Genomic DNA, 16,414 nt, shown 5'->3' on the forward strand with positions numbered 1-16,414 from the left:
TGTTAAAGTGAGTGGAGGCATGGAAACAAGCAAGTACAGATGATTCTTCCTCAAAGGCTGAGGAAGAGGAGAGAGCGAAGTACAAAAGCCAGTGGGAGACACGAGGCAAGGAGACTCCAGGGTGAAGGCAGACAGACGACTTTATAAGGCTGAGGAAGAAAGGGCTGCAGAGGAAAGACTAGAGGTGAAGAGAAGACAAAACAAGACCTGATCAGACCAATAAAGGCTCCAGAGCCTGCAGAGAGGAAGGAAGATGAGAGGATCTTGGAATGAAGGTGGGCTTCCTGAGACGAGGGATGGGCAAATGAAAACAGACTGGAGATCTACACAAAATTTGGAGAGAAGGTGCAGAGAGACAGGCAGAAAGTTGAAGAAAACCACACGCAGTGGTGTCAGTTTTCTCCAGGTAAGAAGTGAGGTCATTTGTCGAGAATTTAAGGGAAGACGAGAGACTGAGCAGAAGGCTCGCTGCAGGTGGTGAAGGCTTGAAAGAGTGACTCACAGGTTGACTAATAAGACAAAGGCATTTGCAGGCACCATCGAGATTAGAAACAAATTGTTAGGGGCACCGGCCACACGGTTGCTTGAATTTCCATGGCAATTCTGAGAAGAGGGGGCAGTTTGTATGCTGATGCTGGATCAACAGGACGGAGGGACAGAGTCTATCATGCCGGTGAAAAAATTACTCAAACTAAACCAAGAGTCTGTCGGGACAGAGAAAGAGAGGCCAGAGACTCTATAATGGTAATAATAACAACAAACCCCACTGATAGACAGCTTTTAAAACTGTTTTTAAAAAGTATATCTATAATGTTGGCACCATTGGTTTTAGAGGGAAAAAAAATGAAGAAGAGATTGGGATAAAATATGACAAAGATGTAAAACGTCGGTTCTCTTCAAATTGCAAGAAGGTATGTTTTAATTCTAAAAACCAAGAGCTACTGCAGCAAAAGCAAACAAACGAAGTTTACAAACAGACTTGCGACAGTCATCCTGTTAAAAAGAAACAACACTCCCCTTAGGGAGTCACCTGTGCTCAACCCCACATCAGCAAACAAGACAGAACATATAACCTACCTGCACCTTTAGTCTCTTCCGGGAACATCAAGACCTTCAAGCAGTCAAGTCTGCAACTAGCTGGGCAGCACTAGTTGGGTAATCTGCCTGACAGACCCTGCTTTCCCCAAAGGGAAGGTAACCTGACCTGAAACAACCGTCTCTTTGCTAGAATAACTTGCCCTGTCTCCTATGCCTATATGTCCTCTACTTTGTACGGCTCCTTGGAGCCCCTTTCTTTCTGTGAAGATAGGAGGCTGACTGATTTGTGAATAATTAAATAAAGCCAATTAGATCTTTTTTAAAATTAATTTATTTGGCTGCACCGAATTTTTGTTGCAGCATGTGAGCTGTTTGCAGCATGTGGGGTCTAGTTCCCTGACAAGGGATGGAACCCAGGCCCTCTGTACTAGAAGCCCAGAATCTTAACCACTGGAACACCAGGGAATTCCCCCCCAATTAGATCTTCAGTTGAATTTTTTTTTTTAACAATCCTGAGCATGGCAGGAATAGGAGTAAATTGCCCCTTTTGGTCTTTATTTTCCAGATTTTTGTTATAGAGGTAAATTACTTTTATAATAGCAATTTCCCAACAAATTTTAGATGTTTCTAATGCCTGATGCTGGGGGTGACTTTTAGTTTGCAGAGGAACCAAGCTTTCAACAAAGCTGCTACAAGATTCAAGCACCACGAATTTCACAATTACTGGTGTTTTAAAACTCTTTATTTGCAGAGTTAGTTACAACACAATAAAAGATTCACTCTCTGTTTTTCTGCCCTCTACTTTTATCTCGTCAACCTTTGATCTGCTCAGATTTTCTCTTTTAACCTAATTTAGGAAAAAAAAGTCACAAACATTCCAGAATTCCACTTGGCAGTGATTCCAACTCCACAGATAGAAGTAACACTGCACACACTTGATCTAGGATTTGTCCTCGCTATTGAAAGGTTGTTGCTGAATCATGCAAAGATTTCTTGGCCTGCGGAGGAGAAGAATTCAATCCGGGCCCAGAGACGAGGTTGGATCGCTCAGAGCTTTTGTGTAATAAAGTTTTATTAAAGTATAAAGGAGATAGAGAAAGCTTCTGACATAGACATCAGAAGGTGGTAGAAAGAGTACCCCCTTGCTAGTGTTAGCAATGGAGTCATATACTCTCCAAAGAATCCAAAGAATGTCTGGAGGTTGTAAAGACCTCACCAGACCTACTCCCATAATTTACATTTTAAGATAACAGAATTGGCCAGAAGGTTTAATCCAAAGACTGTCCTCAAGCAGGATATATCCTTGTAAAGACCAGACCTACTCCCATAATTTATGTTTTAGAAAGTGAAAGTGAAGTCGCTCAGTTGTGTCCACTGGTGGATTGTAGCCCACCAGGCTCCTCCATCCATGGGATTTTCCAGGCAATAGTACTGGACTGGGTTGCCATTTCCTTCTCCAGGGGATCTTCTTGACCCAGGGATCAAACCTGGGTCTCCCGCGCTGTAGACCTAATTTATGTTTATGTCTAATTTATGTTTTAAGATAACAGAATTAGCCAGAAGGTTTAATCCAAAGACTGTCCTCAGGCCGGATACATTATTGTTATATAACCCTAAAGAATGTAGAGGAAGCCCGGGCCTGCTGCTGGAGTGTGAGGGACCACTCGAATTCCGTTTGGAGGCTTCTTTGAGCTCGCAGAGTAGACATCATGAGCAAAGCACACCCTCCTGAGTTGAAGAAATTTATGGACAAGAAGTTATCATTGAAATCAAATGGTGGCAGACGTGTCCAAGGAGTATTGCAGGGATTTGATCCCTTTATGAATCTTGTGATAGATGAATGTGTGGAGATGGCAACTAGTGGGCAACAGAACAATATTGGAATGGTGGTAATACGAGGAAATAGTATCATCATGTTAGAAGCCTTGAAATGAGTATGAACAATGGCTGTGTTCACCAGAGAAATCAACTGCTTCCATGTGTCCCCTTCACCACAATTTACTACCAGAAAAATTGGGTTGTGTACATTTTCTTACTGAACTTTTTTGTTAAATAAACTTTTGTAATAGCCAAAAAAAAAAGAATGTAGAGGAAAAAGAAAAAAGGTAAAAAGTTTGTCCTTTCTTCCTTCTTGAATATTCCAGACCTCTCTCTCCTTGGGGATCCCTAGACTTCTTATCAACCTGACTAGGAAATGACTCTCATTCCCCCCTTTTCTTTTAGGAGAATTATGTTGCCAAGGGAAAGGGGTGTCATTTTCATTCCATAACTGCTTCCTGCTGTTTAGGGGCGTAGTCCCTAAATTGTTGAGGCAATATATATATTTTTTTTCATTTTATTAGTTGGAGGCTAATTACTTTACAATATTGTAGTGGTTTTTGCCATACACTGACATGAATCAGCCATGGATTTACATGTGTTCCCCATCCCGATCCCCCCTCCCGCCTCCCTCCCCATCCCATCCCTCTGGGTCTTCCCAGTGCACCAGGCCTGAGCACTTGTCTCATGCATCCAACCTGGGCTGGTGATCTGTTTCACCCTTGATAGTATACTTGTTTCAATGCTGTTCTCTCAGAACATCCCACCCTCGCCTTCTCCCATAGAGTCCAAAAGTCTGTTCTATACATCTGTGTCTCTTTTTCTGTCTTGCATATAGGGTTATCGTTACCATCTTTTTAAATTCCATATATATGCGTTAGTATACTGTATTGGTGTTTATCTTTCTGGCTTACTTCACTCTGTATAATGGACTCCAGTTTCATCCATCTCATTAGAGCTGAGTCAAATGAATTCTTTTTAATGGCTGAGTAATATTCCATTATGTATATGTTCCATAGCTTCCTTATCCATTCATCTGCTGATGGGCATCTAGGTTGCTTCCATGTCCTGGCTATTATAAACAGTGCTGCGATGAACATTGGGGTGCATGTGTCTCTTTCAGATCTGGTTTCTTCGGTGTGTATGCCCAGGAGTGGTATTGCTGGGTCATATGGTAGTTCTATTTCCAGTTTTTTAAGGAATCTCCACACTGTTCTCCATAGTGGCTGTACTAGTTTGCATTCCCACCAACAGTGTAAGAGAGTTCCCTTTTCTCCACACCCTCTCCAGCATTTATTGCTTGTAGACTTTTGGATAGCAGTCATCCTGACTGGCGTGTAATGGTACCTCATTGTGGTTTTGATTTGCATTTCTCTGATAATGAGTGATGTTGAGCATCTTTTCATGTGTTTGTTAGCCATCTGTATGTCTTCTTTGGAGAAATGTCTGTTTAGTTCTTTGGCCCATTTTTTGATTGGGTCATATATTTTTCTGGAATTGAGCTGCAGGAGTTGCTTGTATATTTTTGAGATTAATCCTTTGTTGCTCGTTTGCTATTATCTTCTCCCATTCTGAAGGCTGTCTTTTCACCTTGCTTATAGTTTCCTTTGTTGTGCAAAAGCTTTTACATTTAATTAGTTCCCATTTGTTTAGTTTTGCTTTTATTTCCAGTATTCTTGGAGGTGGGTCATAGATGATCCTGCTGTGATTTATGTCGGAGAGTGTTTTGCCTATGTTCTCCTCTAGAGGTTTTATAGTTTCTGGTCTTACATTTAGATGTAACATATTCTCCTAACCCTCATATTGAGGGTCTCTGATCTAGGGGCCCCAAGTAATAGTTGGAGGAAGCTGTGGCACTCATAGGAGCTCAGACAACCATTTGTAAATTAAAAGCTTTTAGATGGTTAGAAAACCCCATTATCCAGTTACAAATGTAAGGCCAAACAGTCATCAAAATGAAAAGTCACATTATGTCCATAGTTACATCAGTCCATCTTAGGGTTGTTAGATGTTTAAGAAGTTTAAGAAGAGGCATCACATGCGATTGTTGAAGGTATTTGCAGACTTGATGCATAGTTTAAAGTTAGGAATTGGGAACAATCATGATCAGGTGTTTCATTTTCCTTCTCAGGAAGGAAAGTGGCAGGATTTAAATTTCCACAAACTTTGAGCTTAGTTACTGGTCCTTCTAACAACAATGACTGATATTTAAGTTTACTATCTGTCATCCAAATATTAACCTTAGAGTTTAAGATTCCACTCATATCATGAGAAGTCAGTACAGTAAAGGTTTCGTCCATTAATTATTTTTAAAGCTTCAGGTGCTAATAACGCCGCTGTGCCCCAACTACTCATAGACAGTGGGGCCACCCACGTGCAATTACATCTAATTCTCTGCTTAGATAAGCAATAGGTTGCTGGTGAGGCCCTTGGGTTGTGTTAAAACTCCCAAGGCCATACCTTTTCTTTCAGTGACAAACAAGTTAAATTCTGACCCTGTGGGCAAGCTCAGAGTGGGAGCTTGCAGAACAGCAGTCTGAAGAACCTTAAAAGCTTTTTGAGTATCTGCAAACCAAACCAGTTTGTCGGTTCGGGCCTGCTGGGTTTCAGCTATAAGTTTATATAAAGGCCGGGCAAGTTCCCCATAACCTGGAATCCAAATAGGACAGTAGCCTGTAGATTCCCAAAAATCCTCTCAATTGTCTTAAAGTCATAGGTAGGGGATGATTTAGTATAGGTTTAATTCTCTCCGGGCCTATGGCCCTAGTCACTTCTGATATGATTAGGCCCAGATATCTAACAGATTGTTGACAAACCTGAGCCTTTTCTCTTGATGCCTTGTAACCACAGCCTGCCAGAAAGTTTAGGAAGTCTTCTGAGGCTCGTGAATAAGCTTCCTCTGTCTCAGCACAGAGCAAAATACCATCTACATATTGTAACACCACCGCTTCAGAGCTATTAAAGTTTTGTAGATACCATAATAAACTATGTCCAAATAAGTGAGGACTGTCATGAAATCCCTGGGGCAAAACTGTCCAGGTTAACTGAGAAGCTGGCTGTGTAGGGTCTTCAAAGGCAAATAGAGATTGACTTTCCTCCGCCAAAGGCACTGAATAGAAGGCATCTTTCAAATCAATTACTGAGAAATATTTGGCTCCTTCAGGAATTTCAGACAATAGAGTATAAGGATTAGGCACCACGGGGTGTAAAGGAACCACAGCCTCATTTATTATTCGTAAATCTTGAACTAATCTCCATTTACCATTTGATTTCTTTATACCCAACATAGGAGTGTTGCATGGACTGTTACAGGGAACTAATAGTCCCTGCTCCTTTAAATTCCCAATGATGGGTTTTAACCCTTCTTTAACCTCAGGTTTCAGTGGATACTTCTCATTGGAAATAAGTGAGGGTCTTTGAGCTTGACAGCCACAGGAATAGCATTTTGTGCTCGACCCACAGATTTTCCATCAGCCCATACTCTAGGATTTACATTTTGTTCAACTAAAGGGAGAGAAAGGGAGGGCTCCATATTAATGAATACAGAGGCATGGACTTTGCTCAGTATATCCCTCCCCAAAAAGGATGAGGGTGATTCTGGCACAATCAGAAACTTGTGTGAAAACAGCACAGAATCCCAGTTGCAAGATAAAGAATAACTGAAATAATATCTTTTGGCTCATCCAGACAGTCCCATTACGGAAGCAGATCGGGAAGAAAGTGGGCCAGGGGCTTCAGTAAGCATGGAGTAAGTTGCCCCAGTATCTAAAAGGAAACTGACAAATTGCCCTCCCACAGTTATCAATACCCGGGGTTCCTCAGGTGTAATTAGGACGGGAGCTTGTGTGGGGACCCCCGGGCACCCTCAGTCCTGATTGTCTTGAGAGTCCGACCCCTGAAACTTACGTCTCTGGGGGCAGTCTCTCTTCCAGTGTGGTCCTTTGCAGACCAGACATGGAGCCGGGGGCGGCTTAGATCCCTGAGGGCAATCCCGCTTGAGATGCCCCTCCTTTCCACAGCAATAGCAAGCCCATCCCTTTTCACCTGGGTCCCTCTGGGCTTTTCTCTCAGGCTGTTTAAGAACGGCTCTCACAGCCATTGTGAAGGCTTCCACCTGTTCCTCTGTCTTTCTCTGCCTTTCTTTTCCTCATACTCCCTTCCATAATAGATTGTCTGAGCCAGTTGTAACAGATTATCTAAACATTGATTTGGTCCATACGCCTGTTTTAATAGCGTACAGTGGATATCTGGAGCCGAATGAGTGAGAAATCTATCCTTTAAGATCACTTTTCCTTCTTCACTTTCGGGATCAATCTCAGTGAATCTGCAAAGGGCTCCTCTTGGTCTACCTAGGAATTTACCAGAAGCTTCCTTCTCCTACTGTTCTATGTCTGCCAATTTGCCATAGTTTAAAGGCTTAGCACACGCCTGTCTGAGTCCTTCAAGAATACATCTGACAAAATGACTCTGATCCCATCTTCCTTTCACTGTGTTGTAGTCCCAGTCTGGTTCTGTAGCTGGGACGGCCTGATTTCCCAGTGGGGAGGGCGGTCCTCCCTCTTCCCTACTGATTCATTACCAAGCCGTTCATCTCCATAAGCAACCGCTTTTCCCAAAACTCAAGACTCAAGTCTTTGAGTCGGAAGTCAGCGTTTGTCCCAAGATATACATCACATCCTTCCAAGTAAGGTCATAAAGCAGAGGAACACCTTTAAAAGCTCTAATATATTTTTCTGGGTCCTCTAAATAGTCTCCCATCCTCCTTGATTTTTTGTATTTCTTGATAAGAAAAAGGTTTATTAACTCTCATAGACTGATTATTTCTCCCGGTGGGTGCTTCATGAAGAGGCAACAGCGTCTGTGGCTGTTCCTCAGTCTCTCTTTCTGCTCTATGCATATGATCCCAGGGATGGATTGGAGAAACCTGCTTTTCTTTATCTCTTTGTCTCCTGTCCTCCATCTCATCTAGCAAAGTAGGAGCTCAGGAGGGAGCTGAAGGAGTCACACCCAAATCTATACCCTTAGGACATAAGTCTGGCATATTTCGCAGAGAGAAAAAGGGCAACACAAATGCTACTTCTACCCATTTCCCTTGTTTTCTACAGAACTGGTCTAATTGTAAAACAGTATTATACTTAAGAGATCCTCCAACTGGCCACCGTTCGCCGTCCTCCAGTGGGTACCGCGGCCATGCAGTATCACATAGGAAGACCAGGTGTGTCTTCTTTAAGCCCTGGGGATCAAATCTATCCCAGTTTTTCAGGATACAGTTCAAAGGAGTGAGGCTGGAATTGTTAGCTCCCATCTGTGACAGAGAAAAAAAGCGACCAGCGCTGTTTTTCTACCAGAGGCATCCCTCCCTGCTCTAGATGGGAGTGTAGACAGACTTTACACCAAAGCTTTCCTTCCCTGGTCAGACTTAGTCTGTCCCTTACTGACGCAGGCGACCGACTTGTCCCTCCCGGTTCCACCACCGAGACGGGGTGGGGATGCACCAGGGGTAGACCTGATGGCATCCCTGACTGACGTCCAGCTCCTCACCATTAAAACTGTGCTTGCCTCTGATGCCACCCGGGGTGCAATCAGAGTAACCTTCCAGAATGCCTCCCAGGCTAAACCGCTGGGGGATACATTCGTCACCTGAGTGCCTGTGCACGATCCTGAGTATATTCCCGACCACAGTAAGACTGATATAAACTGAAACTGAGATGTTTCTTCCAAGCGTCACCACACCGGTATGAGCCGCCTCTTATCCACTAAGAGCGTTACCAAAGGAAGAAAAATATCCCTTGTAGTTCCGATCTGAGTAACCTTTAACCTCAGAGATGCTCTTGGAGCTGGAACTCCATCTAGTTTCCAAACTTTCCATGCCTAGCAAGGCTAGGTGCTTCCTGACTACCAACCCAAGTTTGGGAACCTAAGTCATAGTACGCAGTAACAGATCACAAGTCCCTTGAAAGTCTATGATCCAACAGATTAGGTTAGTACTTCTAGTTTTCAAGGAGTTAAGAAATGGTCAAAGAGACCAAAAAGCTTGGCAGAGAAAGGAGAGTGCGGTCCACACGCTTTGCCCATTTCTAATTGATTCCCGAAGGAGACGTTGGGTGCCTCTTGGCATTGGTAAGTCGGTATAAACCCCCAACAGGTTTCTGCCATAAGCCACATGAGGTTACCGCGGAACTGCAGACCAGGGCTTCTCACTTGCTCCGCGCAGGGCGTGTCATTCATTCACACAAGCACATCGTAGAGTTAGTAAAGTACAGCAGGAAACATGTTCGCTAGGAGAACAAAGAACTAGAGCTCCAAGCATCCTTACCTTGTCCTGAAGGATCCCGGACAAGCCCCCAAGATGAAAGGTTGTTGCTGAATCACAAAGACGTCCGGGTTCTTGGCCTCCGGAGAAGAAGAATTCAATCCGGGGCCAGAGACGAGGCTGGATCGCTCAGAACTTTTGTGTAATAAAGTTTTATTAAAGTATAAAGGAGATAGAGAAAGCTTCTGACATAGACATCAGAAGGGGGCAGAAACAGTACCCCTTTGCTAGTGTTAGCAATGGAGTTATATACTCTCCAAAGAATCCAAAGAATGTCTGGAGGTTGTAAAGACCTCACCAGACCTACTCCCATAATTTACATTTTAAGATAACAGAATTGGCCAGAAGGTTTAATCCAAAGACTGTCCTCAGGCAGGATACATCCTTGTAAAGACCAGACCTACTCCCATACTTTACATTTTAAGATAACAGAATTAGCCAGAAGGTTTAATCCACTGTCCTCAGGCAGGATACATCCTTGTAAAGACCAGACCTACTCCCATAATTTATGCTTTAAGATAACAGAATTGGCCAGAAGGTTTAATCCAAAGACTGTCCTCAGGCAGGATACATTATTGTTATATAATCCTAAAGAATGTAGAGGGGAAGAAAAAGTTTGTCCTTTCTTCCTCCTTGAATATTCCAGACCTCTCTCTCCTTGGGGACCCCTAGACTTCTTATCAACCTGCCTAGGAAATGACTCTCACTATCCACGCTATGCTATCAGTGAACAGTGCTCATGTCACTGGCCTATCCCCATGCTTGCAATGGAGAGGAGAATGCATGTCAGATAAAAACACATTTATAAAGCCAGCATGCTCACACCCCTGTAATGTATTCCCCAGTTACAACAGTACCAGATGCGCTCTGTGTTGGGGCTGCCAGGATAACCACTGGCCTCTGACATTAGGACCCTCAGGAGTGTAGACTCCACAAAAAAAGGGGCAAAACAGCCGTCTCCCAGTTCCTCTTTAGGCTCTTCAGCCACCTGCAGTCTGGATGGTGCTGGTCATTGTCCAAGGCCTCTAGCAAGGTTCCAACAGCTCCACTCCCTTGAGGAGTGTCTCAAACTTTCCTATCTTGGGCATAAAGTCCGAACTTCTGATCTGAAAAACTTGGCCTTCCATAATCACTTTCCAAGCCACTCATAGCCTCCCAAATGCATCCTTCCAGTCCTGTCCTCTACCAGCAACATCCTTCCTTCCAGTCCACTGTGAGTCTGGCCAATGTCCACTCCTCCTCCAAGACCTCACCACTGCCTCCAGAGCACTTTCTGCACCCCTCCCTCCCAGGAGAGGCCGATCACCCTTGTCTGTGCGACCTACCCTTCGAGGACACCTCTGCTCCAGCACCTATGACTGCTGGCTCCAAGAGCACGGGGCGGACCTCTGTTCATCTCTGCATCCCTCTGCTCAGCCCCCACAAGTGAACAGAAGGTGCTCCAGTGTTCGTGGCCTGAAGGCCAATGGCCAGGTCACGGGCCACCTCCTTTTCAGGGAGGGTCACTGCTGCCCCACGGGAGGCCTCTGAAGAGAAGACCAGGGGAGGGGATCATGGTCTAATTCTTTATTCAAGATCCACTGTGGTGCACCTACTATGTGCTATGCAGAGTAGTTTTTAAATGATTCTAACCTGGTACCTACTTCCAAGAAGTACAGAGTTGCAAAGGAAAGCTCTGTTCAAAACCATATTGCAAAGAAAAGTTTGATCAAAGGTAAGTGGTATACGACCAATTGTCAAGTAAGTTTGGAAGAAAATACACATCTGAGAAATCGACAAAGACCAAGTTGGGACTCAATCCCACATCTGCCCCTTACCAGCTGCAGGACTTCCAGCGAGCTACCTAACTTCTCTCTGCCTCAGTTTCCCCATCTGTAAAGATGATGAACCCTGACCTTGTGTTCTACCTCTTCCCCCACCTCCCTCTGCTCCGGCCACTCTGGCTTTCTTTTGCTCCTCAGACATTCAGGGTCACTCCTAACTTAGAAGCTTGACATTCCCTGGTTCTTCAACCTAGAACACTTTCCCCCAAATCTGAATCATTTGGGTCTCCACACAAATGCCACCTCCTCCAAGAACTCCCCAATCACCTGCCTAAAAGAGGCCCTCCACTTCCATGTCATCCTAATGCCCCTCCCCTGATTCATGTACTTCGCCACACCTCTCAGCATCAGAATAACACTATTCATTTACTCTTCTTAGGAATATTCATGACTCATGGGTTTCCCTGGTGGTTTAGACAACAAAGAATCTGCCTACAATGTGGGGAGACTGGGTTCAATCCCTGGAGAAGGAAATGGCAACCCATTCCAGTATTCTTGCCTGGAGAATTCCATGGGCAGAGGAGCCCGGTGAGCTACAGTCCATAGCGTCGCAAACAGTCAGACACGACTGAGCAACTACACACACACACAACTCATGGGAAGAGGTCAACATACCAATATTATCAGAAATTTGGAAGAAACTGATTCCAACCCTCAAGGATGACTTTGAGGGGTTCAAGACTTTAATGAGGGAAGTAACTGCAGATGTGGTAGAAAAGCAAGCGTGAGTAAGTGAGTGAAAGTCACTTTCAGTGACTTTCTACACACTCAGTAGTGTCTGACTATTTGCGACCCCATGGACTATACAGCCATGGAATTCTCCAGGCCAGAATACTGGAGTGGGTAGCCTTTCCCTTCTCCAGGGGATCTTCCCAACCCAGGGATCGAACCCAGGTCTCCTGCATTGCAGGCAGATTCTTTACCAGCTGAGACACCAGGGAAGCCCAAGAATACTGGAGTGGGTAGCCTATCCTTCTCCAGCAGATCTTCCTGACCCAGGAATCGAACTGGGATCTCCTCCATTGCAGGCAGATTCTTTACCAGCTGAGTTTCCAGGGAAAAGCAAGCGAAGCAGAATTAAAGGGGAGCCTGAAGAAGTAACTGAATTGCTGCGATCTTATGATAAACTTTCATGGAAGAGGAGCTGCTTCTTATGAATGAACAAAGACTGTGGTTTGTTCATAGATGTAATCTACTGCTGGTATAGATGCTGTGAAGACCCGCTGAAATGACAAAAAAGGATTTAGAATGTTACATAAACTTTATCAAACTAGTTGATCAAATCAAGGCAGGGTTTGAGAGGACTGACTCCAATTTTGAAAGTTCTCCTGTGGGTAAAATGCTATCAAACAGAGAAATCATTCATAAAAGGAAGAGTCAATCAATGTGGCAAACTTCACTGTTGTCTTATTTTAAGAAATTGCCACAGTCACCCCTAACTTTCGGCAAACACCACCCTGATCAGTCATCAGCCATTAACGATGAGGTATTGACCAAAAAAAAAAATGCTCAGACTGAGAGTTGTGAGTTAAGTTTCATGTGGGCCTCCAATGAGATAGCTCTAAGGAACTGCTGCAAAGTGGGGGGAGTCAGGATATATATATGATTTTAGGAAAAGGGGATGCATGCAGTTAAGTACACATCTTTCAAGAAGATTGCTTGCTGCCAGTCACATGGAGCAGAGGCCTCTACTAATGATTTTAGTGTTTTCCTAGGTATGAGAAGATCCAAGAAACTGGGCTCATAAAATCTGAAAATATCTAACTATCTGAAGGCCTGTTCTGCTAGTTTTCTGAGAGCACAGAGTACCTCATTCCTGATCTCTGCCCTGAACTCTTTTCAGGGTGAGCTGAAGGGCAACAGTTGCAGGGGCTAGTGGCTTCATACTTGTAGAATCATGTGGAGTGACACATGATTAGCTGGTAGCTGGCAAGTGGCAGCTGGTAGTGGCAAGACCCTCCACTGGTAAAAAGGTTATGACTCATTGAAGGCTCAGATGACAGTTAGCATTTTTTAGCAATCAAGTTATTTTTAAATTAGGATGTGTACATTTTTTAGACAAACTGCTATTGTACACTTCGTTGTTGTTGTTCAGTAGCTCAGTCGTGTCTGATTCTTTATGACACCATGAATGGCAGCACGCCAGACCTCCCTGTCCCTCACCATCTCCCAGAGCTTGCTCAAACTCATGTCCATTTAGTCAGTGATGCCATCCAACCATCTCATCTTCTGTCATCCTCTTCTCCTCCTGCCTTCAATCTTTCCCAGCATCAGGGTCTTTTCCAATGAGTCAGCTCTTTGCATCAGGGGGCCAAAGGATTGATGCTTCAGCATCAGTTCTTCCAAAGAATATTCAGGACTGATTTTCTTTAGGATGGACTGGTTTGATCTCCTTGCAGTCCAAGGGACTCTCAAGAGTCTTCTCCAACACCACAGTTCAAAAGCATCAATTCTTCAGCGTTCAGCCTTCTTTACAGATGACAGCATGGTGTAAACACAACTTTTATATGTACTGGGAAACCAAACAATGCCTGTTTGCTTTACTGTGGTGGTCTGGAACTGAAGCGCAGTATCTCTAAGGTATGCCTGTACTGAAAAAAACTGTCAAATAAATGGTGAAGACGAGAAAATACCTACATCAAAAGGTTTTGTGAGGACTGAATGAGCGTGAACAGAGAGGAATGGAAAGTGCTCAAACACAGGGCTCAGCACATAGGAAGCTCAATCATGTTGGCTGACAGCGTTATCAATGGAATCCAGAAGAGGGTGAGGCAGGCATGAACAGAGACAGTTACAGAGTGTCAAGAAGAGGCAGGTCTTGAGCTTGATCTGGAAAGATAATGATTTTTTTTTACTGGACAGAGCGGTGAGGGCACCCTAAGAGTTTTAAGTCTTCTCTATGAGCTGCCCCTCCCCACAGGTGTTCTCCCTGCTCCTCCATTAAAGGCAGAGTCATCCCAGTAAGAACCAACTATTGAGCAGCCTCTCTCTGCCCATCCATGATCCATTTTTCCTTCCTTTCTACACAACCAGGGCCTAGATGAATTTCACCCCAAAAGGGAGTCCAATAACGCTGTCCAATCAATTTCAGCAATCTGTGGGAAAGGCACAGTCTACTCTTCAGATCAGCAACCCTGGCCTAGGCGTCTATCCTGGGCTTCCCCGGGGGCTCAGCAGTAAAGAATCTGTCTGCAATGCAGGAGATGCAGGAGACTTGAGTTCAGTCCCTGGGTCAGGAAGATCCCCTGGAGGAGGAAATGGCAACCCGCTCCAGTATTCCTGCCTGGAGAATCTCTAGGACAGGGAAGCCTGGGGCGGGGCTACAGTCCATAGGCTTGTAGAGAGTTGGACACAACTTAAGTGACTAAGCACAGGTATCTATTCTAGAGAAATACTCAAAAGTCAGCATGAAAAATCACGAACAACAATGTCCACTACAGCATAATTTGTGAGAGAGAAAAAATAGAAGCAATCAGAATGTCTACCCATGGGAAAAGAAGAAATACACTATGGAGCATCCATGCTGTGCAGAGGTGAAACTAAGTTACACAGACACTTATGTACTAACATGAAACAATCTCCAAAATATACTGTTAGACTGGAACACACACAGACACATACTAAATGATCTCCTTTAGGTAAAACACACACACACACACACACACACACACACTACATGATCTCTTTTAGGTAAAACCTTCACTGGTGGCTCAGATGGTGAAGAATCCACCTGCAATGCCTGAGACCCAGGTTCAGATCCCTGGGTGGGGAAGACCCCCTGGAGAAGGGAATGGTCACCTACTCCAGTATTCTCTCCTGGATAATTCCATGGACAGAGGAGCCTGGCAGTCTACAGTCAGTTCATTGGGTCACAAAGAACTGGACACAACTAGGCGATTAATAATAACAAATATTCTAAAACCACATACACAAGAACCTGAAGATTTCTCTGGAGATACAGATATGCATTAACATAACAGGTATGTGAACACCAATGCATTTCCTTTTCCAAAACTGTGCCTGAGAAATGTTTTCAGTAAGTATTTGCTGAATGAATGAAGACCTATGAACATGAGCAGAAAAACACTGGAAAATAGATTTGCTTTTCTTGCTAAATATCTGTGTCCTGTTTTTAAGAGACCACACTAAATTACTTGCATAATTTAAATGAATTCGAAATAGTTCTTCATAAACAAACAACAACAACAACAAAACACCACCACAGGACCTGGATAGACCATGAAGGGGTCTATGCACCAATTCTTGACGAACTTTTCAGAACTGGTAATTTACACGAAGTGGGCAATCAGAGATCTTACAAAACAACTCAACTCTCACTTTACCTCTCCAGCATCAAACTCCTCGACGAACAGAAAAGTGTTGGGTTTTAAACTGTTACTGAAAACCAGTTATTAGCACGCCCTTTCTAAAGAGTGTTCTCTAACAAACCACGCGCCGAGGAGTCTCCCCCGCGCACACCACGCGCCGAGCGCAGCAAGGATGGTAGGTGAGCGCCGAAGGTCCTCCAGGCAGGTGTGCGCACACAGCACCCCGGGAAGGTAACTCACTCTCCGACTGGCCTTTTCGCGATCTGTAATCGGTCTCTCCTCCTCTGGCTTCATCTCGCGGAGGAACTAATTTCTTCTGTGATTCAGCTCGGAGGCCAGGGTCACCTGGTCAGGGGACGAGAAGCGCGGTGTTAAAACGCAGGGAGAGTAGGAGCGCGCCGTGGGTAGCATCCTCGTGGTTCGGTTCTAACCCAATCCGGCACCTGCATTTCAGAGGAGGAATCTGCAGCTCGACCCCCACCGGCTAATTCAAACTTGCGCGCCACTCCGCCCCTGGCCCTGGGGGGCGCAGGGAAGAGAGCTTGAGGGGAGGGTGGGCCGGAGACCCTCATCCACACCCGGAGACCCTCACCCACACCCACAGAGCCTCGCCCACACCCGGAGACGGGCCTGTCGGTGCCCGAGTATCCTCGGCCGAGTTGAACCCAGGCAGGGCGGGCCCGTCCCCCCTCACGGATCTCCGCTACCTCCTGGACCGGTGCGCTCTGGCCTCGGTCTGTCTTCAGCCTTGGGCGTGTGCCAAGGGAGAAAAGGAGCGAGGTCGAGCCGCGTAGACCGGGTCGGAGATGCAGATCCCCAGGCTCGCCCACTGCCGGCCAGGAAGGTGCGGCGTGGCGGGGGTCACCGTTGGGTCCGTTCCGCGCAGCTCCCTCTGGGGCTCCGCGCCTGACTCCAGGGCTCCGCGGATCCGAAACGCTGCAGCTGCTGCGGTTGTGAACTCCGCACCTGGAAAATCGATCCCAGACGCGCAAGAGCCTCCCATTGGTTTCTGACCGGCGGCGGGGCTCTAGAAGAGGTGCCTGGGCGCCTGAGCGGGGGCTTCGGTGGGGGAGGGGGCCGAGGGCGGGTGCACC

General features: G+C 45.3%; 1 protein-coding gene, 1 long non-coding RNA gene and 1 pseudogene across 4 annotated transcripts in view; 1 reads left to right on the forward strand and 2 right to left on the reverse strand.

The window, feature by feature from the left end:
• ATP7B (ATPase copper transporting beta) overlaps nt 1-16,377 on the reverse strand; it is a 77,466-nt gene extending 61,089 nt beyond the window's left edge. The window contains exons 1-2 of one of the 3 annotated variants that reach the window (XM_065901828.1): nt 16,287-16,377; nt 15,561-15,665 (exon numbers count right to left, since the gene is read on the reverse strand). In XM_065901828.1, coding sequence (XP_065757900.1) covers nt 15,561-15,614 — 54 coding nt within the window. In that variant the 5' untranslated portion in view covers nt 15,615-15,665; nt 16,287-16,377. The other 2 variants (XM_065901827.1, XM_065901829.1) reach the window with 2 other exon arrangements.
• On the forward strand, nt 1,872-3,108 carry LOC136144360 (small nuclear ribonucleoprotein G pseudogene; annotated as a pseudogene).
• Nucleotides 7,931-9,520, reverse strand: LOC136144436 (uncharacterized). The gene is made up of 2 exons (XR_010658546.1): nt 9,173-9,520; nt 7,931-8,161 (listed from the first exon to the last, which is right to left on the reverse strand). It is a non-coding gene; the product is annotated as an uncharacterized lncRNA (long non-coding RNA).
• Nucleotides 16,378-16,414: the final 37 nt, after the last annotated feature.

The sequence above is a fragment of the Muntiacus reevesi genome, chromosome 11, assembly GCF_963930625.1.
Source record: "Muntiacus reevesi chromosome 11, mMunRee1.1, whole genome shotgun sequence".
Classification (NCBI taxonomy): domain Eukaryota; kingdom Metazoa; phylum Chordata; class Mammalia; order Artiodactyla; family Cervidae; genus Muntiacus; species Muntiacus reevesi.